Genomic DNA, 26,052 nt, shown 5'->3' on the forward strand with positions numbered 1-26,052 from the left:
CTTACCATCCTTAATCACTGAATGGGCATTCTCTCAGGCAAACTGAGACTGATTAAAGATCACTTATAGTCTCTTCTTGTATCCAGGGCTACTTCCAGTCATCCTGATCTGTATCTGCCCAACAGACCCAGATGATTCTGGAGAACAAAGGAAGGTTGGTAATCTTGCACAGCCTTCCCTCACTTAAGTCCAATCCATTTTCCTGTCAAGAACGTCCCCTTCCTGAGGTAACTGATCTTCAGGAATGAAGGACAAGCAACAACCTTGTTAGAAGGATGATTCTCCCTGGGATGTGTAAAGTTTTACTTTCTCTCTCAAAAACAGGGATAGTGACACCCAGAGGACAGGGCAGACAGCCACAACTTGAAACTCTCTCTTTTTCCCTTCCTCCTTCCTCAGAGAAAGCCAAGCTTAGAGCACTAGTTGTGATAATTAAGAGGCAGGTGACCAGGGGTGAGTTATACTATGGATTTTCACAGCTCTTCTCTGTAAAAGGGGGATAATACACACACAGCACATCCCAAAGTCATAAAGGGCTGGTGGCTATTCTTATTATCAAAATCAGTTCTAACCTTAAAGCTAATTTTTCTTTTTCTTTTTTTTATTTAATAGCCTTTTATTTACAGGATATATACATGGGTAACTTTACAGCATTAACAATTGCCAAACCTCTTGTTCCAATTTTTCACCTCTTACCCCCCCACCCCCTCCCCTAAATGGCAGGATGACCAGTAGATGTTAAATATATTAAAATATAACTTAGATACACAATAAGTATACATGACCAAAACATTATTTTGCTGTACAAAAAGAATCAGACTCTGAATTATTGTACAATTAGCTTGTGAAGGAAATCAAAAATGCATGTGTGCATAAATATAGGGATTGGGAATTCAATGTAATGGTTTTTAGTCATCTCCCAGAGTTCTTTTTCTGGGTATAGCTAGTTCAGTTCATTACTGCTCCATTAGAAATGATTTGGTTGATCTCGTTGTTAAAGCTAATTTTTCATGAAACCATGAAAATAGACAGGTGGGGTTAGGGAAAGTACAAAGTGGATACAAAGTGTAGATGACATCTTTCTAGGATCTGTCAGGGAAAAGAATTGGATAAATTAGAAGTAGAAAAAATAGGCCACAGGATAAAGCAATAGTTTGATTTTTTAAAGAGGTCAGACTTAAGAAAATTTGAACAAACCATCCGCAAACTTCCTTAAAAAATTCTCAGCTCACATGAATTTACAACCAAATTCTAGCAAAATTCTAAAGACAAATTTACTGAAATACTATATAAATTATTTAGAAAAACAGGCAAAGAAGGAAGTCTGTCAAATTCCTTTTATAAAACAAACAGGGTACTGATTCCTAACCTAGGAATAGCAAAAACAGAGAAAGAAAACAATAGACCAATTTTCTTAGTAAAACCTGAAGCAAAAATTTTAAATAAAACATTAGAAATGTGGTTATAGCAATTTGTTACCAGAATAATATGCTAAAATGAGATGGAATTTATACCAGTATTGCAGAGTTGCTTCAAGATTAGGAAACTTAGCAGCAGAAGTGGTCCTTTCAATAGTAAAACTAACAAATACTATGATCATCTCTATGACAAAATACAATATCCATTCCTATTAAATAGAGAGAGGAATAAATGGAGTTTTTCTTAAAATGATAGTTACTGTCTGTCTAAAACCACCAGATAACATTATTGATTATGGGAATAAGTTAGAAGCCTTCCAAGTCAGATCAGAGGTGAAGCAAGGAGACCCATTATGGTTGCAGCCATCTTAAGCACTCAAAGTATACGAGCCCTTTGATCTCAGAGGAGAGAGGAATGAGGCAGGAGACTCACAGTGTGAAAAGAGCTCCAGTTTATTATGCTGTATAGCCTTGCTGATATACATTTTTGCAGCGTGATCAGTGAGTGAACAGTAGGCAATCCCCAATCACCATTCAGAGAAGCAGCTCATGTTTTCTGCATATGCATGGCATCTACCAATGGGAGGAGAGCAGATCCAGCAATCTAGCAACCTGCTCACAGAGGAGAGGAGCAGGCTGATCCTGCTCCCATGGTCACAAATCACTGCTCCTTGCTCAACAAGGCCAAGTTTCTACAAAGTAGCAGAAAACTTATTCTGCACTAAAGGTCGAGGTGATCTCTGTACTCCTTCTCGGCAGGGTCCCATACCCTAGCACATTATCACCATTATTGTACTGGAAATGTTACCTCTAGCAAATAAGAGAAGAAATTGATGGACTCAGTAAGCAATGACAAGACAAAAACTATCATTCTTAGTATTAGATCCAGTACTGTTTAAGAAATACATTGATGGATCAGCAGAATAGATTACGAACAAAAGACTCAAGTAGTAAATGACCTTAATAACATAGGATTTGATGAACTCCAAGACCCCTGCCATTAGGATAAGAACTCACTATTTGACAACAATATCTGGGAAAACTGGAAAACAACATGGTACAAAGTACATAAAGACAAAAACCTTACACTGTATACCAAGATAAGGTCAAAATGGGTACATGATTTAGGCACAAAGGTTAGATAACATGAGAAGATAAGAGAGCAAGGAAAAGGTGATCTTCCAGAATTATGAAAGAATGAAGAATTTTTCAGTAATTAAGTGCTAGAGAGCACTATGAGATATACAATTATACTGAATTAAACAGATTTAGCACAAACAGAACAATGCAACCAAGATTAGAAGGGGAAAAATGGGAAACAATTGGTAAGGCTCACATTTCTCAAATATACAAAGAATTGGGTTATACAACTGACAAATGGCCAAAGGATATAAACAGGTAATTTTCAAATCAATTGATTCAACCACTATAGAAGGTAATTTGAAATTACTGGAAAGGCAATGCAAACCCCTTCACCAATACCAGTACTAATTCTGGATCCCAAAGAGATTATTAAAAAGGGGAAAAGGATAATGTGTACAAAAATATTTAGAGTAGTTATTTGTATTGATGGAAAAAAAAAAATAGAAGCTGAGAGGATAGCCATCAATTGGGGAAAGGCTGAGTAAATTGTTATGTATGAATGATATGGATTACAATTGTTCTATAAAAAATAAGCAAACAGAATTCAGAAAAACTGCAAAGACCTGCATGAAGTGAAGCTCAGTAAAGTGAGCAGAATCAGAACATTGTAACATCAATATTGTGCAGATGATCAACTAAGATAGACAAGTCTGCTCAGCAATGCATTGATTCAAGAGAATTCTAATAGATTTGGGATAAAATCTATGAAGACTTAATAAAGATCCAAGCATAATATTATCATTTTTTTTTCTTTTGTTTTCTTCCTCATAGTTTCACCCATTTTTTTTCTCTCTCACATAATCAATATGGAAATATGTTTAAAATTACTGTACATGTATAACCTATATCAAATTGCTTCAGAAGAGGAGAGGAAAAGGGAGGAGAAAAATTTGGAACTTAAAATCTTAGAAAAAATGAATGTTGAAAATTATCTTATATAGTTGGAAAAAAATATTATTAAGTGATGGGGGAGAGCAGATTAAAAATTACCATTACATTTAATTAGAAAAACTGAGATAATAATAATGGTTAGTATTTATGATGTGGACTTTAAAACAATTCATTTGGTCCCCATTATAAGGATAATGAAGCAAGCAGAATTTTTCTTATTTGCATAGAATGATGTGAAGCTGGAGTTTACTTGGCTTTGTAATCCATACTATGTTCAACTTCTGAGACTGTCTAGTTATCTTTAAACAACTTTTGTCCAGAAGTGTCAATATCTCAATCTGCTCCTCCTTGGATCTTGTCCCTTAACACCTCCACATTCCCTAGATACATAAGACTGTTGCCCCAAACCCAACTGCCCAATCAGCATGAAGGCCTAAAGTACTATATCAACTTGAGCTACTGAAGATTTTATGTAAAATAAATTGTTTTTGCTGCTTAAAAGCTTTCTCACATTCTTTATATTTAGATTTCTCACCAGGATGAATTATCTGATATTTCTTAAGGTGTGAGCTGTACAAGAAGTTTTCTCTATTTTTCATTTTCTTATTATGCAAAGTTTGGATTTCAGCCATAGTCTGCTTCAACATCAGAACATTCAAAGGATTTCCCTCCAGTATGAATTTCTTTTAATTTTAAAAGTTTCTATACACTTAAAAGCTTTTCCACAATTCTTGTATTTTTAGGGTTTCTCTCCAATATGAAATATTTTATGTAAATTAAGATATTCTTTAGGTTTGAAGAGTTTTCCACATTCTTTACATATATAGAGCTTCATGTCAGTTATGACTTTTCGTATGTGAATTAAAATGACCTTTCTCCCTGAAGGTTTTTCCACATTCATTACATTTAAAGGGTTTCTCTCCAGTATGAATTCTCTTATGTGAATTAAGACCTGCATTCTGCAGGTAGACTTTTTCATATTCATTACATTTAAAGGGTTTCTCTCCAGTATGAATTTTCTTATGTGTATTAAGGCCTACCTTGTGCCTGTATGCTTTTCCACATTCATTACATTTAAAGGGTTTTTCTCCAGTATGAATTCTCTTATGTGAATTAAGGCCTGCCTTCTGCCAGTAGGCTTTTCCACATTCATTACATTTAAAGGGTTTCTCTCCAGTATGAATTCTCTTGTGTGAATTAAGGCCTGCCTTCTGCCGATAGGCTTTTCCACATTCATTACATTTAAAGGGTTTCTCTCCAGTATGAATTTTCTTGTGTGAATTAAGGCCTGCCTTCTGCTGGTAGGCTTTTCCACATTCATTACATTTAAAGGGTTTCTCTCCAGTATGAATTCTCTTATGTGTATTAAGGCCCCCCTTCTGCCTGTAGGCTTTTCCGCATTCATTACATTTATAAGGCTTCTTCCCAGTATGAACTAACTCATGTACATCCAAGCCTTCTTTACGCCTAAAGACTTTTCCACATTTATTACATACATAAGGTTTCTCTCCAGTATGAATTTTCTTATGCCTCTTGAGATGATCCTTCCGAGTGAAGGCTTTTCCACATTCATTACATTTATAGGGTTTCTCCCCAGTATGACTTGCCTCATGTACCTCAAGTCCTTTCTTAGACCTGAAGGCTTTGTCACATTCATTACATTTATAGGGTTTCACTCCAGTATGAATTTTCTTATGTATATTAAGAGTTCCCTTAAGTTTGAAGGCTTTTCCACATGCATTACATTTATAGGGCTTTTGTCCAGTATGAATTACCTCATGTATATCAAGGCTTCCCTTAAACGTGAAGGCTTTTCCACATTTTTTACATATATATGGTTTCTCTCCAGTATGAATTTTCTTATGATTATTAAGGTGATCCTTCCGAAAGAAGGCTTTTCCACATGCATTACATTCATAGGGCTTCTGTCCAGTATGAGTTGCTCCATGTATAGCAAGGCATCTTTTCAACCTGAAGGCTTTTCCACATTCATTACATTTATAGGGTCTCTCTCCAGTATGAATTCGTTCATGTATATTAAAGGATGCCCTATCCCAATAAGTTTTTCCACATTCATTACATTTGTAGGGTTTCTCTCCAGTATAGATTTGCTCATGTCTACTGAAGCATGCTTTGTCCCTATAAGCTTTTCCACATTCTTTACATTCACAAGGTTTCAATCCAGTATGAATTACCATATGTATATTAAGGCTTCCTTTAAATACGAAGGCTTTCCCACATTCTGTACATATATATGGTTTATCTCCAGTATGAATTTTTTTATGCCTATTAAGGTGATCCTTCCGAGTGAAGGCTTTTCCGCATTTATTACATTCATGGGGTTTCACCCCACTATGAGTTGCTCCATGTACAACAAGGCATCTTTTCAACCTGAAGGCTTCTCCACATTCATTACATTTATAGGGTTTCTCTCCACTATGAATTTGCTCATGTCTATTACAGGATGCCTTGTCCCTATAAGCTTTTCTACATTCTTTACATTTACAATGTTTCACTCCAGCATGAATTTTTTTGTGTCTATTAAAAGTTACCTTAAGGCTGAAAGTTTTCCCACATTCATTACATTTATAGGATTTCTCTCCAATAGAAATTCTCTTATGTTGAGACAGATATCCCCTCTGGCTAAAAGTTTTGCTATCATTATTACATTGTTCAAGAGGCTTTTCTTCCTGAAGATTTTTCTTTGGAACAACAAGGTATGAATTGTAGCTAGAAGCTTTACCACATACATCAAATTTATGAGATTTCACTCCAGGGCGATTTCCTCCATGTACATTAAGGCATGAATTGATGAGGAAGGTTTTGTCACATTCATCAATTCTATGAGGTTCTCCTTGAAAACACACTCTATGATAATGATTCTGTTTTGAGTGGTAACTGAAAAGCTTCTTGTATTTATTAAATTTACAAAGGTTCTTCAGGATGGAAATTCTGCTACATGAAGTTTTGCTGTGTTTAACAATTAGCTTAACGGGCTGTTTTTCTGGGTTGTTTACCTGCCTTTCTAATCTACTGTCATGATTCCAAGCATCTCCCAATTTAGATTTGCAGAAATTATCGTTTATGATTCTCTCTCTGGATGTCTCTCTGCTGGTAATACATTGTTTTGGAGTTGACTCCTTGGTTTCACATTCTCTTTTCTCAACAGGGGAATCTGAAAGTAACACAAAAAAGTGTCAGCACCTAGTGGTCAATGCTGTGGGGAAAGGAAAAGTACTTTATGCTCAATTCTAGTTTCAGTCACCTTCATTAAGAAGAAGGGTGACTGATCTGGACAAGGTAGAAGAAGCATGATCAAGAGGGAGCTGAAGCCCAAAAACAGGTGAAGAAAAAGTAACATCACTGCCCAATACTTCAAAAAAGTTTAAAGTTTCAGAGAGAAAAACAATAATTCTAAAACTACCTAGTATTATATTTCAAGTGGATCTCTGATAACACTGAAGAAGAGACAGTGATTGAAGCTGTGATTTTATAGATATAACCAATTTCTAGATGAAGAAAGTCCTTGTAGAAGGTTGCTACCTTCCATCAAAATCATAGATTGAGAGCTGCTGAGACCATTGAACAGTGAGGTGTTATTGCCATAGTGCATCTTCCTGGTTTAATTTGGCCTCAAACACATTCTTGCTGAGGGTCTCTGCACAGTCATTTAATCCTAATGGCTTCAGTTTTCCCATCTGTCAAATGAGCTGGAAAAGGAAATGGTAGACCATTTCAATATCTCCACCAAAAAACCTCAAACAGGGTCACAAAATGTTGGACAGAACTCAAGACCTCAATAGAAAAGGAACATTGAGAGATGAAATGAATTGTCCAATGTCACACTTAGTAAGTGTGAGAGACAGGCTCTGAAAACAGGTCTATTAACTAGGAAGCTATGGCTCTTTACATTTGGTCACACTTCAAATCCTTGGATCTTGTTCTATGTTTTCCTGTTCCAAGAAAACCCCTAAATTTGTGGAAATAGAAAGCCAAACTGTGAGTCCCAGTTGTGACACTTAGTAGGTAGGTGACCATGGGGAAGTTATATTATGGGTTTTCAAAGGCCTTATTCTAAAATGGAAATAATACAAAAACCATCCATCGCAAATGTTGGTTAAACATTAGTAAACAAACTACAAATATTAGTTATGGTTATTATTAAAGCCATTACTTACATATATAATTATTAAATGATCTTAAAGACATTTTTCTATGAGGCAGTGGAAAGAGACAGCTGACTGAACAAATTAAAGGTAGGAAAGGGAAAGTAGAAGGAGTATAGAATGTATAGATGGCATCTTTCTAGATTCTGTCACTTAAAAGAATGAGACCAATTGGAAGGAAGATAAAACAGGCAACAGGATATGGCCAAGGTTTGATTTTTTTAAAATAGAGGTCAGGCTTAATTATACACAAAAGTACTTTTCCATTTATTTCGCTGAAAAGCCTCTTCAAAGACAAAAAATAATTTAAGGATTTAAGAAGAGAAAACATAGATCAAGGAAATAAAGGGATATAAGGACCATTGTACATAGTGAGTTAGGAGAGTCAGAAGATACTACAGCATCTTTCTGAGACCTAGGACGAAAACTACAAGGATAAATTTGCTAAGAAAACCATCTTCTGTTCACTGAAGGTGAGGTTTCAGCAGGATTTTGCAGGAAGGTATCACCAGCTCCTCTTTCTAGCCTCTAGGATTCTTGAAAGAGATTCCAGCTCCAGATTGCATCTTTCCATAAGTGAACCACCGGTAAGGACCTGTCAGTCCTCCTGCTGGCAGTGAGTTCTGTCCTGGACCAACCTTATCCTGTAGGTCCAGGGGTTTTCACCTGCATCTGATCTTGTAAGTCCCTCCATGATAGGGATTTCTCTGGAAGCAGGAGATTCATTCTCAGAGGAAATTGCAGCTGTCTTTCACATTGACTATCACAGGATGAAATCAAGTGGGAGTGAGAACAAGGGACCTCAGATTCCGTCACTGCTGGAAAGGTATCTGAGGTCACATGGAAGCCAAGAACCTCTAAGAGGTCCCTTCAGTCCAAGAGCTGCACTTGGAGGGACGGCACCTCTCTGCGATTGTACTCACCTCAGAAATGATATGGGGTCTTCTTCCCTGCCTAGCTTAGGGAGTCTTCATTCCTCCCGATGAGAAATCAAGCTGGTTTAGCACTGGAAGCCCTGCTCAGGCAGAGGAAGAGCTGGGTAAGGAAGTGCTGAGAATCCAGAGCATTCAGAACTAAGTCCTGTTTCTTCTAGAAGAGGTGCAGTACTGAAATGCCGGAAGACAATGACTCTAAGAAGTTTCTCAGCAAACTGAGGAAGGGATTTGAGCCTCTTCTTGCAGACAAGGATTAATTAGTCAATGTTAACCCACTCCTAGTCTTAGGAGAAGTCTTTCCTTCCCTCCCCTGAGGCTCTATGGAGAAACTGAAGCCTAGCTGAGCAGAGAGTGTGAAAGGAGAGCCTGCAGGGCTGCAGAAGGAAGCTGCTGAATTCCAGATGGACAAAACAAGGATTTTTTGTCTGGGAGGTGCAATAACTGTTCAAAAATTTCTCAAATATTTCAATGCATCTCTGTATGAAAGGTATTTGTATGACTCTCCCTCTCTGTCCAGCAAATTCATATTCAGCCAATTTCCCCAGTCACCCCATAGTCATGGACAGATGGAATTCTCTGACCTTGTAGTTCTCCCTGCCATCTCTGCAGGTTATCATGGGATATTCTCCCAATTCTGCCATGCTCTCCTCTTTGCCTTTCAATGTTTGCAACCCTAATTTACCTTCACAGGTTAGCTGAGGGACAGCTATCTCTAGAATGAGGCTTTTCCTTATCCCCCTACCTGTTATTGCCATCCCCTTAGAAATAACTTGTTTTGTACTAACTAGATTCTTGGTATCTCTCTGAATAGTTCTGATGTTGCATGAGGGCAGGACCTGTCTTAATTTTTCCTTTGTCCCCATTTACCTTCACAGGTTAGCTGAGGGACAGCTATCTCTAGAATGAGGCTTTTCCTTATCCCCCTACTTGTTATTGCCATCCCCTTAGAAATAACTTGTTTTGTACTAACTAGATTCTTGGTATCTCTCTGAATAGTTCTGATGTTGCATGAGGGCAGGACCTGTCTTAATTTTTCCTTTGTCCCCTGGTGACTACTATATAGTTTCTGGTACTCAGCCAGAGATAAATGAATGCTGATTGGATAACTGAAAAGAAGGTAGCTTACCAAGGGAGACAAAGTTCTCATAGTTCTCCAGCATCACGTCCCTGTACATGTCCTTCTGAGCAGGATCCAAATAGTTCCATTCCTCTTGGGTGAATTCCACCACAACATCTTGAAATGTCAATAAATTCTGAAAAACCATAGGATCTTAGTGTGAGAGAAGAAAGAAACTTCAAAAGTCATCTAGTAAAGACAGGTTAGGAGGAAGAGAGGGAGACACATAGAACTCAAAATGTAACCAAAAAATGAAATAGTTTGTTTTTTAAATTTTTATTTCCTTTTTAGTTTTCAATACTTTTTTTTTTTTGAAAATGTGTCCAATGATACTTTTTAAAAAAATATCTTTTTATTTACAAGTTAAATGCATGGGTAATTTTATAGCACTGACAATTGCCAAACCTTTTGTTCCAATTTTTCCCTTCCTTCCCCCCACCCCTTCCCCCAGATGGCAGGTTCACCAATACATGTTAAATATGTTAAAATATAAATTAAATACAATATAAGTATACATGTCCAAATAGTTATTTTGCTCTACAAAAAGAATCGGACTTTGAAATAGTGTACAATTAGTCTGTGAAGGAAATCAAAACTACAGGCGGACAAAAATATAGGAATTTGGAATTCTATGTGGTGTTTCATAGTCATCTCCCAGAGTTCTTTCGCTGAGTGTAGCTGTTTCAATTCATTACTGCTCTATTGGAACTTATTTGGTTCATCTCATTGCTGAGGATGGCCACGTCCATCAGAATTGATCATCTTATAGTATTGTTGCTGAAGTATATAATGATCTCCTGGTCCTGCTCATTTCACTCAGCATCTGTTTATGTAAGTCTCTCCAAGCCTTTGTGAAATCATCCTGTTGGTCATTTCTTACCAAACAATATTCTACAATATTCATATACCACAATTTATTCAGCCATTCTCCAATCGATGGGCATTGCAATGATACTTTTTAACAATTACTCCTGCAAAACCTCCTGTTCCAAATTTTTTCCCCTCCCTCTGCACCTTCCTCCTAGCCTGACAGCAAGTAATCAAATATAGATTAAAAATGTACACTTCTTCGAACAATTTCCACCTTTATCACACTTTGTAAGAAAAACCTGATGAAAAGGGGGAAAAAATGAGAGAAAAAATCCCCCAAGAAAATAATGACAAAAAAGTTGAAAATACTATATTTTAATCCATATCCAATTTCCATAGCCTTTTCTCTGTATGCAGATGGCTCCCTCCATCACAAATCCACTGGAACTACCTTGAATCACCTCACTGTTGAAAAAGCCAAGTCTGTTCAGTTGATCATGTCATAGTCTTTCTGTGTACAATGTTCTCTTGGTAATTCTCAATTCACTTAGCATCAGTCCATGCAAGTCTTTCCAGGCTTTTCTGAATCAGTCTGTTCAATAGATTGTATAGAACATTAATATGCCACAATTTATTCAGCCAGTCATTTTCCAGGTCCTTGCCACTACAAAAATGTTTGCACATGTGGTTTCTTTTCCCATTTTTATAATTTCTTTGGGTTGCAGACCCAGCAGAGACACTGTGGGATCAAAGGGTATGCACAATTTAAAACCCTTTGGGCATAGTTCCAAATTGTTCCCCAGAATAACTGGATCAGTTCATAACTCCACCAACAACGTATTAATGTCCCAGGTTTCCTAGTTCCCCTCCAACATTTATCATTATCTTTTCCTGCCATCTTAGTCAATCTCAGAGTGTTTCCTCAGACTTATCTTAATTTGCATTTCTCTAATCAATGTGATTTGGATAATTTTTGCATCTGACTAGAAATGGTTTTAATTTCTTTCTCTGAAAATTGTTCATATCCTTTGACCATTTGTCAGTTAGGAAATTGCTTATATTATCATAAATTTGGGACAATTCTCTATGTATTTTAGAAATGAGGTCTTTATGAGAGGTGAACTATCCATTGTTCTGCTAATTTGCCCTTAGTTTCACCCTTTATGTCTAAATCGTGACCCCATTTCAAACTTATCTTAGTATAGGATAATGAGTGTTGGTCAATGTCTAGTTTCTGCCATATTATTTTCTGCTTTTCCCAGCAATTTTTGTCAAATAGTGAGTTCTTGTGGTGGAAGCTGGAGTCTTTGGGCTTATCAAACACTAGTCATTATGTCTTGTGAAATCTACTCCACTGATCAATGACTCTTATTTCTGAGCCAGTCACATCTGGTTTTGATAACCACTGCTTTACTAATATACTTTAGATTAGTTTTAGGTCTGGCACAACTAGGCCAGCTTCCTTTGCATTTTTTTTTTCACTAATTCCCTTGAAATTCTTGATCTATTGTTCTTCCAGAAGAATTTTGTCATTTGTTCTAGCTCTGTAAAGTGATTTTGCCTCAGGTTTTGTATCAGGTCAGACTGCCCTGAGGAAGGCCTGGTGACACATATGTTGCCCATGCTGAGCTCATGAGAACTGAGCCGATTATGCTGCGTATAGCAACACAAGCCAGGAACTGGACGGCACAGACTGGGATCCGAGCCTGGACCTCGCTGTGTCCTAGGGTAAGATCAGAATGGAAGAGAAGCCAGTTAAGGGCTATGCTGACGTTGTCTTCCCTTTGCTCGTGGCAGAGACTTTGGCCCAGAAAATCAGCACCTGCGATCCAGACAAGAATGATGAGAGCAACTGGGTCTAACAAGAATCTGGAAGCTGGGGGTTCAGGATTCTATTTGTTGTTTCACATTTACTCCCCAGAAACCCCAATTTTCATGGTGCCCTGGCCAAGATCAGCAAATACCTGGATCTGAGTTAAAGTTCTCTTCATGTGGCCGGTGATGGTACAGCTCCCTAAAGGCAATAACCTCCATGAATTGTTCCCACATTGCCCACCAAAATAATGAAAGAAAGAAAAACAATTTACCATTAAAAAAAAAAAATAGGCTGAAAGTATCATCTCTCAAGTGTAAATTTAATCAATAAGTAGGAGAAATATTGTGCAACCTTATGCCAATGAACATGAAAACCTAATGGAAATGGATGAATATCTCTAAGAATATAAACTGTCAAGATGAATGGAACAGAAAATAAAACACAAAATGAAACTTTAGAGAACAAAAAAACTGAGCATGCCATCAATGAACTTGCCAGAAAAAATCCATAGGATCAGATGCATTCACCAGTTAATTTTATCAATTTGGAGAACAATTAATGTGGTATTGATTACTAAACTAGGAAGCCAAATAAAGACATTAAAATGATATTTCATACAATCCAATGGGAATACTGATGCAAAAAATTTAAATATAACATTAGGAAGGGGATTACAGAAATGTATCATAAGGATAATACATTATGACCACATTGGATTTATATCAGAAATACACGACTGATTCTAGATTAGCTAAATTTCAGCAAAATTGATCCCATCAATAACAAAACCTAAAGAAATCATTTGATTATCTGAATGGATGCAGAAAAAGTTTTTTATAAAATAGAGTACCCCAGATTATTAAAATCACTTGAGAGAATAGGAATAAAGAGGTTTCCTTACAATGATAATTATTATCCATTTAAAATCAACAGCCAGCATTCTCTGTAATGAATATAAGCTAGAAGTATTCCCAATAAGATCAGGGGTGAAGCAATTCCACCATTATTGTACTAGAGATGTTAGCTACAGCAATAAGTGAAGAAAAAGAAATTGGAGTAAATAGCAAAAGCGATGAGGGAAAAACCTCTCATTCTTTGCAGAAGATATGATGGTATATTTAAGGAATGCTAGAGAATCGATTAAAAAAACCACCTGAAATACTTCATCTCTTGAGCAAAATTTCAAGACATAAAATGATCGCACAGAAATCATTGGCTTTTGGACACATTACCAAACAAAATCCAGCAGCAAGAGACAGAAAGAGAAATTCCACTTAAAATAAGTGCAGACAATATAAATACTTGGGGGGGCTTCATACCTTAAAGCACTCTCCAGTCCAGGTTGATGGGTTCAAATGTACACATGCTTACAGAAAGGCAAAGTGGAGAATGCTGCAGTGGATTTCCAATGCCATGGATTCACAAGCTGGCATTCAGAGTCCACCTCTACCTGTGCCCCCCATGTGCCTCCTGGCCATGTCCTTCCAAAGGAATACAGCTTTCTCCTTCTCTCCCCGGTCTCTCCAGATGCTAGAGCAACATTCTATCTGTGCACTTGTTATCTCTGACAACTGCTGCATGACTGGCCCATTCTCCCTTCCCATCACATGATCACCAAAGACACCTTACAATCCTGTTCTTCTATGTTCAGCAGTGTTTGACATGAAAGCCTTCTCACATCTGCCTCAGGCCTCTAAATTGTCCTCTGTGTGAAATTAATTTTTAATTCTTTGGAGTCTGTTGCACTCCTGATCTTTCTGACTTATAACAACACTGGTATTAAAACATAGAACTGCTCTTTCTAGGAAGCCTGGGGGTCATCCAAGGAGCTCTATAATTTCCTGAAGATAATCCAGCTTGCTCCCTTTCTCCTGTTCAATTTAGCCATCTGTGGGTCCCCCAGGTACATCCTAATGGGCCAACTAAGCTCCTTCTCCAAATGCTGGGAGAAATCTGGGCAACAGACACTCTTCATGTTCTTGGTTTTTCCCATGTGGATAAAATACTCTTGTGGTACTTCCTGACACCACTTGGTGCCAAGTCTTTGGGTAATTACAGACTTCTCTCAAGAGATCTTTTGGGGCTGGAGGAAATTAGCACAATTTCCTATGCAAAAAGAAGCATGTCAGGCCCTCTATACTAGGAATCCTCCATCACAGTAAAGACGGCTGGCAAATATCATGCATATTTATGATCAGAGCATCACTGAACAGGGTTATTTGCAATGCGGTATTATGAAAAGTCTTTGAATGACTTTGATGGAAACACTCCTTGTACAAGTGATTAAGTCACCATTTCCTGAATGAAAACTGTTCTTTTTTAATTAACAAACACTAAGTGCAGTGGGATCTTGTTTCATATTTTTAGTTAGTGTGAAACTAGAAAATGTGACCTTTTGTCAAAGGCTGAGAGGGACAATCTGCTTGTTTCCTACAGATGCCTAGATGGAAGGCTTTTTACTGTACAGAGATGATGACGATGGGAGAGGAAGTACGAGCAAGTCCTCTACTGACTTTGTGCTCATCTCTGCTACTAGTGCTGAACGAACTCTGTGGTCCTTGGATGTACCAAACTTTGGCTTAGTTGCCTCCGCCGCCCCAGACGCTGTATCTCACTCCCACTTACTGGACACACTAACAAGTGTTGGGGACTGCCTAAAGTCTCAGTGGTCCCACAGGCCCCTTCTGTTTAGGGATCCGACCACTTTTTCAAAGATTCAAGAAATGAATTTAAGCTGAAATTAATAGAATTAAAGGAATGGGGAAATGAACAGGTCTGAGGGTGTTTTGATTCCTGCCGAAAGCAGGCAAAGAGTACTACAGAGGTCAGCTCCTCCATGGTTCACCCATCTGGGAAGTGCTGCCTCGGCAGTGTCAGACTAGACAGCCCTCTGTAGAGGCCTTAAGCACTTCCACAGCCTGTTCAGAAACTTCCAGTTATGGTCCTCAGGTTGTATTTCCTAAAACTACTGGCGGGTCCTCCACGCACTGCCTTTCTTGTTCATTTCAGGCGCTCTGCCACGTGGTTTCTTTCCTTTCCTCCCCTGCCACGTGGTTTCTCCTAGCTCCCCACGCCTCCATCCCTACCCTCCCATGCGAGCTCTCAGGGCTAAGTCCTTTCAGGGTTTACTCTGCCAGCTCTGGGACCTGGCCTAACTCTTCACGGGGGCCTTCCTAGGTACAGTGAGCACTGCTGAGCGCCTTGTCTTGCTCTCGCTCCCCACGCTTCACACTGACCATTCCTGGGCCTCATGGATGCCTCATTTCTCAGCGATCCTCACACCCATTGTCTGCCGAGAGCGCGGCGCTGTGACTCTTCCTCGCGGCGCAAGCCCGACTCTGGGGCCTCCATCACCCGCTCTCCGCAAGCCCCACAGCGTCTGGCTCTCCCGCCCAGCTCGGCCCCCTCTCTGCGCCAGGGCTGCCTGAGCCGAGCGCCCTGCCCAAGCCACTACGCACGTGGGCAATGCGCCCTCACACCTCCTCCTCCTCAGGCAGCGGCAAAGGCAGAAACAGACATCTTCCTAACTGCGCCTGCTCAGAGACAGCCAGGCGCTTGGCTTCCGGGCGTCCCTGAGATGCCCTCCTCCTTTCTGGGAAATGTAGTCTTCGGCTGGAGCGCAGGGCGGGAGCCGTGCCAGTCTCTGGGCCTTAAAGGGCTCTGGTAAATTCCAGCTGCGGGCGCGGTGAGGGCTCGCTCATGGAGGTGCTCTCTGTCCTCGAGGCGCTTCTTCTGCTGGGAGCTGGATGGGAGGGAAAGCAGGACAGAGAAGGGCTGTGAAACATCGCCGCAGAAATTGCTAGAAACTCCTGTGTGCAGGCTCTAGCGCTCAATGGGGCGAAGAGTGACGTCATAGGATGCTCCGCCCCAAGCCGGCCCTAGTCCTAGCGCGCATGTATACAGTGCTTCTACCTGCCAAGCGCATTGGGGCAGTGATCAGCGCCAGAGCTGGAGGGCTTCTCAGGGACCGGGTCTCTCCCCCCAGCTTCTCCTGTGACATGTGAGGAAGCTGAGGCGGCGTGTCTGTGTATGGGGGTGGGAGACTTGTCCATCACAGCCCAGCTATGATAACCCTCAGAATCTCAATCCTCCCACTCCTGAGAGATCTTCCAGAGGCGGCCTTCCTCCCGGCCTTTCCTCCTGCACCCTGTCCCGCTATTTTCAGGGTCACCAAATAGATCTTTATTAAGCTTCTAGCAGAAAATTCCCCTTTCTAAGCCTCAGGAGCAATGTTTGTGGACTTAGGAAAAGATGGAGAGAGATGAAACCCAGGAAAGAGATTTTAATGATTAATGAAGGAAAAAAACAAGTTCCTTTTATAACTTGTCGGAAGTTGAGCCAGGAGAAGGCTAAACATGAAGTGAGTTGGAGTAGCCTAGCTGGGCTAAATCCTGGAAGTGGTTTAATAGCCTAAAAGAGGTAGTTACCTATAATAAGGAGAAGTGGAACCTGAGAGGAACACTATAGTTCGTAGGGGGAAGGGGGAAGGGGAAATACAACACCAGAAAACCTGTCCCACTTCTCAGTTTTACAGTTAGATAACGAGAAGCTGAGGCTGTGTGTATGATTGTGTGTTGTCCGGGGGGAGGAGGGGTGGGAGAGAAAGAAAGGCAGAGACAGACAGACACACGGAGGCAGAGACAGAGATGCTGAAAGAGGCAGAGACAGAGAGACTTGATCCTTCCATCACTCATCATGTATAAGAATCATTAAAAATTCAGGAGTAATGCCTGCAGCTGGGGAAAGAAATGGAGTCAGATGTAAGGAACACTCAATCATTAGGCACTAATAATAGAGCAGGGGACAGAAATGTTGTTAATATCAAATACAAGATTACCCATCACCTAACATTTTTCTTAATAATCCCAACAACATCAGATTTTTAGTAACATCCTCAAATTTCTACTCGTTAAGGTACTTGACCGGAAATCAAAAAGACATTTCCCTGAGTTTAAATCTATTCTCAAAATATCCTGACTTGTGATCCTTGGCTAGGGTAAATGCAACCCTGTTTGCCTGGTTTCTTCATTGTAACATGGACTTAGAGAAGCAAATGGCAGACTACCTCGTATCTCTCACAACCATATTATCTCTCTCACATACCCTCCAGGTGGAGGCCTGGACAACAGAGCACTAAAGTCCTGTCCTTTATTTTATGAAGGGTTGAGAGCTGGAATTCCTAACTAAACTCTCTACTTTTCATCTACAGGATATGTTCAGGATGGCTGGTAACTTCCTCCTGCTTTTGACTCATTTGATACAGTTCCTCATGGTAGCTTAAAATTAAGAAACATTTTTGTTAATTATTTTTGTATTCCATACTTTGTGCTATGTCTAGCCTTGAAGTAGAGTTTAATAAATGTTTATTGAATTTAATTGAATGCCCTTCAAATCTAAAATCCTTAAATTTTTTTCTTTGTAAAGGTTCAGTCTAAGACCAAACATTCAACTAAAAAAAAAAAAAAAATCAAAATCACGTCTATTTCTCCAGTCAGCTCATATCTTGTCTTGCAACTTAAGTGAGTCTGTCTAGAGTGGCAAGCATGTGACGTTTTACTTATACCTTTCCATGTGAATTTTTATTCTAAGCCCTTTCACACCCATGTATAAAAGGTATAGAGAAAGAACCCTTGGGTTTTAACAGGCACAGAATGGTAGACGTCTGCAAAGGGAAGAGACTGGAATTAAAACTGATGAAAATATTGAAACCAGTTTATTCCCTCTTTTTCATTGGAAATGATAAAATGTACATCCTGCAAACTTAAGTTTCCCAAACTTATTACCATAGTAAAGGTAACCATGATGTATCCAGATATCTAGGATGGGAAGCCAGGCTTTCTCAGACTGCCTTTGTTAGTATATTCAGGATAGTGTCAACATCTCAATGCACATCCTTGTTCCCTCCTTTAAGAAACACTCAATGTTTATTTCTCCTATTAAATGTGCTTATGATGGAGATCTTTGGTAATTCCTTTTTAGGACTAAGCCCACTATGAGGTACTCTCTATCTTCCTCTGTTGGGGCCAGCACAACAAATGGGCTAGTGGAGGTTGAAATAAGGAGATGGAATTGCTGATAATTCAACAGAGCCATTTATTGAGAGGAATCATGTTGCTTATATATCTTTAAATAGTATGTTACTATGAGAAACAATGTTCTGTAACCAACCCTGGTTTATGTTTTCTATGATCTAACTTTCTGAAGCATGTTGTTAGTTTCTAGGGACTCAATCTTATTTAAAGTGCACAGTGCCAGGACCTTATGTTTTCTCATGATTTCAAGCTGAAATGCATTGCTGACTAATCTTCAGAGGAGGGGAACATCCCAATTACTGAAGTCTCTAGCTTCCTGGAAGAGTTCTCTATGTCCTTCTCCTAAGGTCTTCCGTTTAATGCTGTCTTTCTCCTTACTATAATAATATTTAATCTGCTAAACAAGTATCTATGGATATAAGCTGCAAATCAATGGCATATTCATCCCTCATGGCATATTCCTTTAATCATTTCTCTAAAAGTCCTTTTCTTGATAACCATATTGCTCTTTCAAAACTATTTCATATTTACCTCACCTTGTCCCTGTTTCGCTTCTTCATTTTGTTTTTAACCTCTTCTCCTAAATAAATGTACACTTGATCTGAGAGAAAGCCCTTGGGAAGTTATCATATGTGTATTTTGACTTAGAAATTGCTATCCTGATGTCATTAGAGGAAACTTATTTTTCCCTTTTAATTCATGTAATAAATAGCACAACTTTGAAATCTGTGATGATGTTTTGAAATGGCTGTTTCACGTCATGTTGTTGTTGTTTTTTTTTGTTATTCAAATCTGAATATATTCTTAGACTTCCCAAAATGGGCAGGACCTGGTAAATGCTTCTATTGTCTGAAATATTGTACTCTGAGAAAAAGAGATTTAATATCATGGTGTTCTTCAGGAATCTTAATTGCCAAGTTAAGAGAGAGAAAAAGACAGATAGACAGACAGAGACAGAGAGAGAGAATGACTCCCCCCCCAAAGGCTAAGGTCAGTTCCCTTTTTGAAAGGGTTTAGGTTTAGCTGGCTGATTTGTGGCATGAAAGTTAGCATACAAAGGAAACAATAAACCTTTTTTTAAAGAAATGGAAACATATGGATTTAACATATATTATAACATATTTAACATATATTGGACTATGCCATCTAGAGGATGGGGTAGGGAGAAGGAGGGAAAAATTTGGAACCGAAGGTTTTGCAAGGGTTAACGTTGAGAAATTACCCATGCATATGCTTTAAAAAAAAAAAGAAATTAAAATATAATTTATCTTCTCTAACACATGGATCTTTATTTAAAGTAAGCCATATCAATTCCAGGGAAGAAGCCTATACAATATCCATTCTATACATATCATCCCTTTCAGAGCTGAGAAAAGGGAAATTAAAATGGATTTTGTTTTTTGCTTTCCAGTCATATGTAACTCTCCATGACCCTAACTGGGGTTTTCTTGGCAAAAACATTGAAGTGGTTTGCCACATTTTTCTTCAGCACATTTGACAGGTGAGAAAACTAAGGTAAAGCAGGTTAAAAGTGACTTGTCAAAGGTCCTATAGCTAGAAAGTGTTTAAGGCCAAATTTAGACTCAGGAAGATCAAGTTTCCTAAGTCCTGGCAATCTATCCACTGCCAAGGCAGCCAACTACTAGTTACAAATAAAACAAATGAATCATAAAAAGAATTCTTGTACAGAAGTGGGATGCAAGGAGTGAAACCTCACACATGTTAGGAGCCATAATACTACTGAAAAGGAAAATTCACAGTAAGCCCAGAGGCCCACAGATTTGGAGGAAAGTTTCTTGAAGGTTACCCTGCCTAATGCTTTTGTTTCTCAGGTAAAAATACTAAAGAGAGCAGAGGGTGAATCACACACTCCAGCCTCCCACACCTAAAAAGTCACAGAATTAGGATATGAACATTATTCCTTGGAACAACTCCCGGAGTTGGCCTTATTCAGCCATACATAAAGTATTTTTCATGTGGTCTCATCTGCCTTTAGCCAATCCTTTTAATTGAGGAAGAGACTGTCCACACACAAAGAGGAAATTCTAGGGAAAATTCCTTCACATCTAATTTATTCTGACAACCATTTTGTCTTACACTAATGATTTATGATGAATGTATCCAGAAATCCAGCACTGAAAGTATCAAATTATGTATTACCTTGCCATAGATTGAATTTCTTTTCCTACTAATCTCATTCAATATAGCATTAATTTAAATTTCAATTCCAAAATAATGGAAGAGACCCGATTAGAACAATGTTAAAAGTCCCTTCCACATCAAATTTATAGATTAATGTTCCAATTTACACCCAATTCACATTTTAAATGCACCAAATCAATGTTTCTCAAAATTTTGAACATAAATTATTTGAATGGATAAATCCTCTATTGAAAAAATAAGAAAAAATTTCAAAATTTCAAAAGAAAATTCAAAGAAAAAATTCAACTTTTCCCAATCATACTGTCATTTTAATAACATAACTAGTGAAATCAAATATAAAATGTGGAAAACAATCAAAACCAGAAAAACTACAAACCAAATTTCTATTAAAATTTAGAAAATACACAAACATTTGCAAAGGAATGCTTTGAACTCCAAAAAGAGTAAGAGACCCTGCTGGATTGACTCTCAACTACAGAGTGGTGAAAGGAGTTAGAAAAAAAGTTAAGATGCCCTTGTCTAGTTCAAGCCTGTAATTTATTAAATGAGGACCCTGAAGCCCAGAAAAGGTTGAATAAATTGCCCTAATTGAAAAAGCCAGGATTTACCCCAGTTCTTCTGATCACCAGGCCCTTACCAGCCTTAATCACTAAATAGGCATTCTCTCAGGCAAACTAAGACTGATTAAAGATACCTTAGATATCTTCCTGTATCCAGGGCTACTTCCAGTCATCCTGATTTGTATCTAGCCAGTGGTCCCAGAAGGTTCTGAAGAACAAAGGGAGGTTGGTAACCTTGCACAGCCTTCCCTCACTCAAGTCTAATTCATTTCCTGTCAGGGCATCCCTTCCCTGAGGTAACTCTAATTTTCAGGAATAAAGGACAAGCAACAATTTTATTAGGGGATGACTCTCCCTGGGATGTGTAGTTTTACCTTCTCTCTCCATAATAGGAATAGTGACACCCAGAGGACAAGGAAGACAGCCAAGACTTGAAACTCTCCCTTCTTCCTTTCCTCCTTCCTCAGAGAAAGCCAAGCTTGGAGCACCAGTTGTTACATTAAGAGGCAGATGATCAGGGTGAATAATATTATGGATTTTCACAGCTCTTCTCTGTAAAAGGGAATAATACACACACAGCACATCCCCAAGTCTGGTAAAATTTAAAGGGCTGATGGCTGTTCTTATTATCACAGTCAGTCCTGACCTTAAAGATAGTTTTTCATGAATCTATGCAAATAGAAAGGTAACTGAACTAATGCAAGCTGGGTTAGAGAAAGTAGAAAGTGGATACAAAGTGCAGATGGCATCTTTCTAGGATCTGTCAGGGAAAAAAAATTGGATAAATTAGAAGTAGATAAAATAGGAAACAGGATAAAGCAGTGGTTTGATTTTTTAAATAGAGGTCAGACTTAAGAAAAATTGAACAAGGCATCAGTAAACTTCCCCCAAAATTCTCAGCCTAGATGGATTTACAAGTGAATTATAGCAAAATTCTACTAAAGACAAATTCACTGAAATATTATATAAATTGTAATGTTTTGGTTAGTTTTCTGGAGGTCTTGGGACCAGCCTACGTTTCAATAGAGTAATTACCATGAGAATAGCCAGAGATGAAGTCCAAAAGTCTTTATTGTCTCCTTCACAGTCTGTCTCCTTGTCTGGGGCTTGGCTAGCTTTCTGGAGGCCCTCAGGAATAGGTCTTAGTTTCAGTGGAGGAATTCAGGAGAGCCACCACAACAGTCTCTATCTTGAAGTCTGTCTCTTTGCTGAGTTTGTCCCCAGTTTATATGCTTTCTTATAATTACATCATTATAGTATACAGAGTATAAACCAATCATTATATCACTAGGGAACCATTATTTGTTGTAAGATTAAATCAATCATACTGAACTAGAGAACTCGAATGCTAAACTAGATAACCATTGTCTTATCAATTTTACTGAGTTAACACCTTGTTTAAGTCAATCATACTGAGCCTTAAGTGTATTTCTCAAAAGTCTCTGCCCTTTACATCTCCTACTTTCTTTTAATTTAGAACATAGTTGGTCATACCCTCCCGGACTTCTCAGGGAGCTGAGAACCTCAAAAAGTAGGTGATCACACCCTCCTGACTTCTCAGAAAGGGGGGGTGAATACACCAAAAAAGGAGGTGATCATGTTCTCCCTGATGTCTCAGGGAGATGAAAACACCAAAGAAAAATGGGGAGTCAAATCAGATTTTGTTAGTGGATTTCTGAAGGGTCTCATTTGAAACAGGTATACATAAAGCCATCAACATGGGAGGTATTACACAGCACATAGTAATATAACACAAGCTAGTAGTGATATAACAAACAACATAAATCAACATGAGGAATTATATATGTCCATAAATCCCAGAAATAGTCCAAAAGGAATCTATTGTCCATTTCTTCATGTGTCAGGGAATCCAATGATTCCTGCATATTTTAAAGTCCTATAACAGTCTTATCCACAACTTTCATCTCAGGGACAGTCCTGTAATAGTCTCATTATCAGCCATGCTCTTTCAGTGTCAGATATTTCTTAGTTCTCCTTTGTTTTGAGGTTTTTCTCTTTTTCTGTCTCTCTCTCCAGATGAACAAGGCAAATATGGCTCATTTGCACCCATTTTATTCCTTCTCCATCTGTAGAGATACAAGCAAACCTTCTCTCCCAAACAGTTAACCTATTTTGTCCCTTTCATTCATCACTTTCTGGATCTCTCCACATCACCTGATGATTATATTGGAGCTGCTCACATTAGACACTGCCCTTCTGTCAGATTATAAAACCTGTATTCTCCGCTGTAATCCTTTTCTCCCATTGGATTGCTTTTCACCTAATAGATCATATCAGAGTATTGAACTTCTAAAGACTCTCTGGGTGTAAACTCGGCTGCTATCATGCCCCAGCTGTTTTTTGTTTGAGATCTTGGAGCTGGGCCCCATCCCTCATTTCCCTGAATCAATCTACATTCTGAGGCCCAATGGAAGCCTCTGTTGCATTTTGGACATAGGGTTTTGGGTCTTGTTCTCTCATCCTGTCCTCTCATTCTATCTCTATGTCTACATTGAGCTTTCAGATGTCTCACTTTACCACACTGAAAGCAATGACTAGTCTCTCTGGAAGTCCCTTGCCACGTGGGACCTTGTCTTCCCATGATCTTCATCATAGCCTGGGTATAAAAGGCATTTGTGCCCACTGTAGCACAGTGTCTTATGATCTCCTCTAAAGGAGCATCTTTGTGTAGTCCTAGTATAATTCTTCTACAAATCTCATTAGCATTTTCTCTAACAAGTTGTTTTATCATTATTCCTGTTGCTGCATTTTCACCAATAGTTCATATGACAGCTGTCTGCAGATGTCCCATGAAATCAGCAAAAGGTCCATTTGGACGTTGGGCTATTTTTGTGAAGGCTTCCCTCTATCTTATTTTCCTAGGAGGGTGCCCCATGCTTTAATAGCAGCAGCAATTTGCTCATATGCTATCAAAGGATAATGAATCTGTGCTAAAGCATCTTCATAAGGACCTATACATGCTAGCTGGTCAAAGGTGATTGGAGTATTAACTTCACTTTGCCTATTTCGTTGGGCTTGTATTCTATATCGTTCTCTATACTTCAAAAGCCACAAGTTTTGTCCAGGTTCTAAACATGTCCTTGCTATCAATTTCCAATCACTAGGAGTTAAAATTTCATAAGCCAGATTATCTAATACCATCTTAACATATGATGATGTAGCCCCATAAAGAGTGCAACTCTTTTTTAGATCTTTGATAGTTTCCAAAATTTCCAAAAGGAGTGCATCTTCTCCTTTCTTGACCTGAAAAATTAAACTCTTGAATAACAGGGTATGCTTCTATTCTTAAATCAGATATATCCTGTCCTTCTTTTTTAGCTTTAACTAGTGCCTTTTGCAATCTTGTTATAGGGTGGACAAGCTCCTGCATGGATGGTGCTGATGGTGTCACTGCCCCTTCCCCTCCTCCTTCTCCCTCCACCCATGAAGGGTTCATTGAATGGGGTAGGTCAGGGGATGGGGAATGCCCTAATGGTTCCTGCTGTGAAGCTCCACATTCCTTAATTTTATCAGCATTGAACTTAACAACTTTCTTGCTTAATTCTTCATGTTTGTCAGCTGTTTTATCAGTATCCCCCTCCTGCTTTTTCTCCTTTTTCCTGATTCTAAAACTTATGTAATTCCCTAAAGCCAATTGTATTAAGTTATATCTATAGCTATCTATTTATCTGTCTATATATAGATAATGTTTCTTTTGGAATTGAATCAGGACTATTATCATTGTAATATTCAATTAATTGTTATCCTACTAGTTTCCACTTGTCTGGCTGTAATTCTTCCTTTGAGAACCAAGGGGAGGTATACTCTAATATTTCTAAAAGTCTAATGATCTGCTCCCAAGTTACAATCAAACCTTAGTTTTTTTATTAGTTTAGCTATGCATTCTACACACTTCCCTTGGGGTGGGAAAGGTTGTTTTCTAAGCATTTGTCCTACTTCAGCTGAAACACTACTTTAGCTCTTAACAAACTTTCCTGCTTTTCTATTTTTGTACTCACCCTATTTCCAAGTTACAGGTCTAAGTCCTTAGTCCATGTTTGGGTGCCAAGATGTAATGTTCTAATTAGCTTTCTGGAGGTCTTGGAACGAGCCTTCATTTCAATAGAGTAATTACCACAAGAATATCCAGGGATAAAGTCCAAAAGTCTTTATTGTCTCCTTCAATAAATTATTTAGGAAAACAAACAAAGAAGAAAGTCTGTCAAATTCCTTTTATAAAACAAACAGGGTACCGATTCCTAACCTAGGAACAGCCAAAACAGAGAAAGAAAAATATAGACCAATTTCTCTAGTAAAACCTGAAGCAAAAATTTTAAATAAAACATATAGCAATTTATTACCAGAATAATACATTAAGATGAGATGGGATTTATACCAATAATGAGGGTTGCTTCAAGATTAGGAAAATTAGCATTAGAAATGGTCCTATCAATAACAAAACCAGCAGAAATCCAAAGAATGATCATCTCCTTGAAAAAATACAACATTCATTCCTATTAAATGGAGAGAGGAATAAATGGAGTTTTCCTTAAAATGATAATTACTGTCTATCAAAAACCACCAGATAATATTATTTTAATTTCTTCATCTGAAAATTGTTCATATCCTTTGACCATTTATCAATTGGAGAATGGCTTGATTTCTTATAAATTAGAGTCAATTCTCTATATATTTTGGAAATGAGGCCTTTATCAGAACCTTTAGCTGTAAAAATGTTTCCCCAGTTGAATTGGCACTTTATTAATGTGTATTCAAGCAAAAGCTCACATCTTCTCTCTCATCTCTGTCTGCCCCCTCCTTTTATCCCCCATCTATCAAGATGTCACAAAGCCTGCTCCAACAAACTGAGGTAAGCAAGATGAAACTTGTGTAACCTACAGAGGAAGTTCCGGAGCTCTTGCCTGGGAATAGAGCCACTTATCATAACAACTGAGGTATGGAATACAAGGAACTTTGTCCTTGTGGCCATGTCATGGTGTT

At 38.5% G+C, this 26,052-nt stretch overlaps 1 protein-coding gene across 1 annotated transcript in view; it reads right to left on the reverse strand.

Annotated features, from left to right (window-relative positions):
- Window positions 1–8,577: 8,577 nt before the first annotated feature.
- Window positions 8,578–26,052, reverse strand: part of LOC100924711 (zinc finger protein 260-like) — a 35,811-nt gene continuing 18,336 nt past the window's right edge. The window contains exons 5-6 of the mRNA XM_031949218.1: window positions 9,680–9,806; window positions 8,578–8,633 (exon numbers count right to left, since the gene is read on the reverse strand). Of these exons, the coding sequence (XP_031805078.1) occupies window positions 8,578–8,633; window positions 9,680–9,806 (183 nt within the window). The remainder of the gene's footprint in view (window positions 8,634–9,679; window positions 9,807–26,052) is intronic.

This window comes from Sarcophilus harrisii, chromosome 2 (genome assembly GCF_902635505.1).
Source record: "Sarcophilus harrisii chromosome 2, mSarHar1.11, whole genome shotgun sequence".
NCBI lineage: Eukaryota > Metazoa > Chordata > Mammalia > Dasyuromorphia > Dasyuridae > Sarcophilus > Sarcophilus harrisii.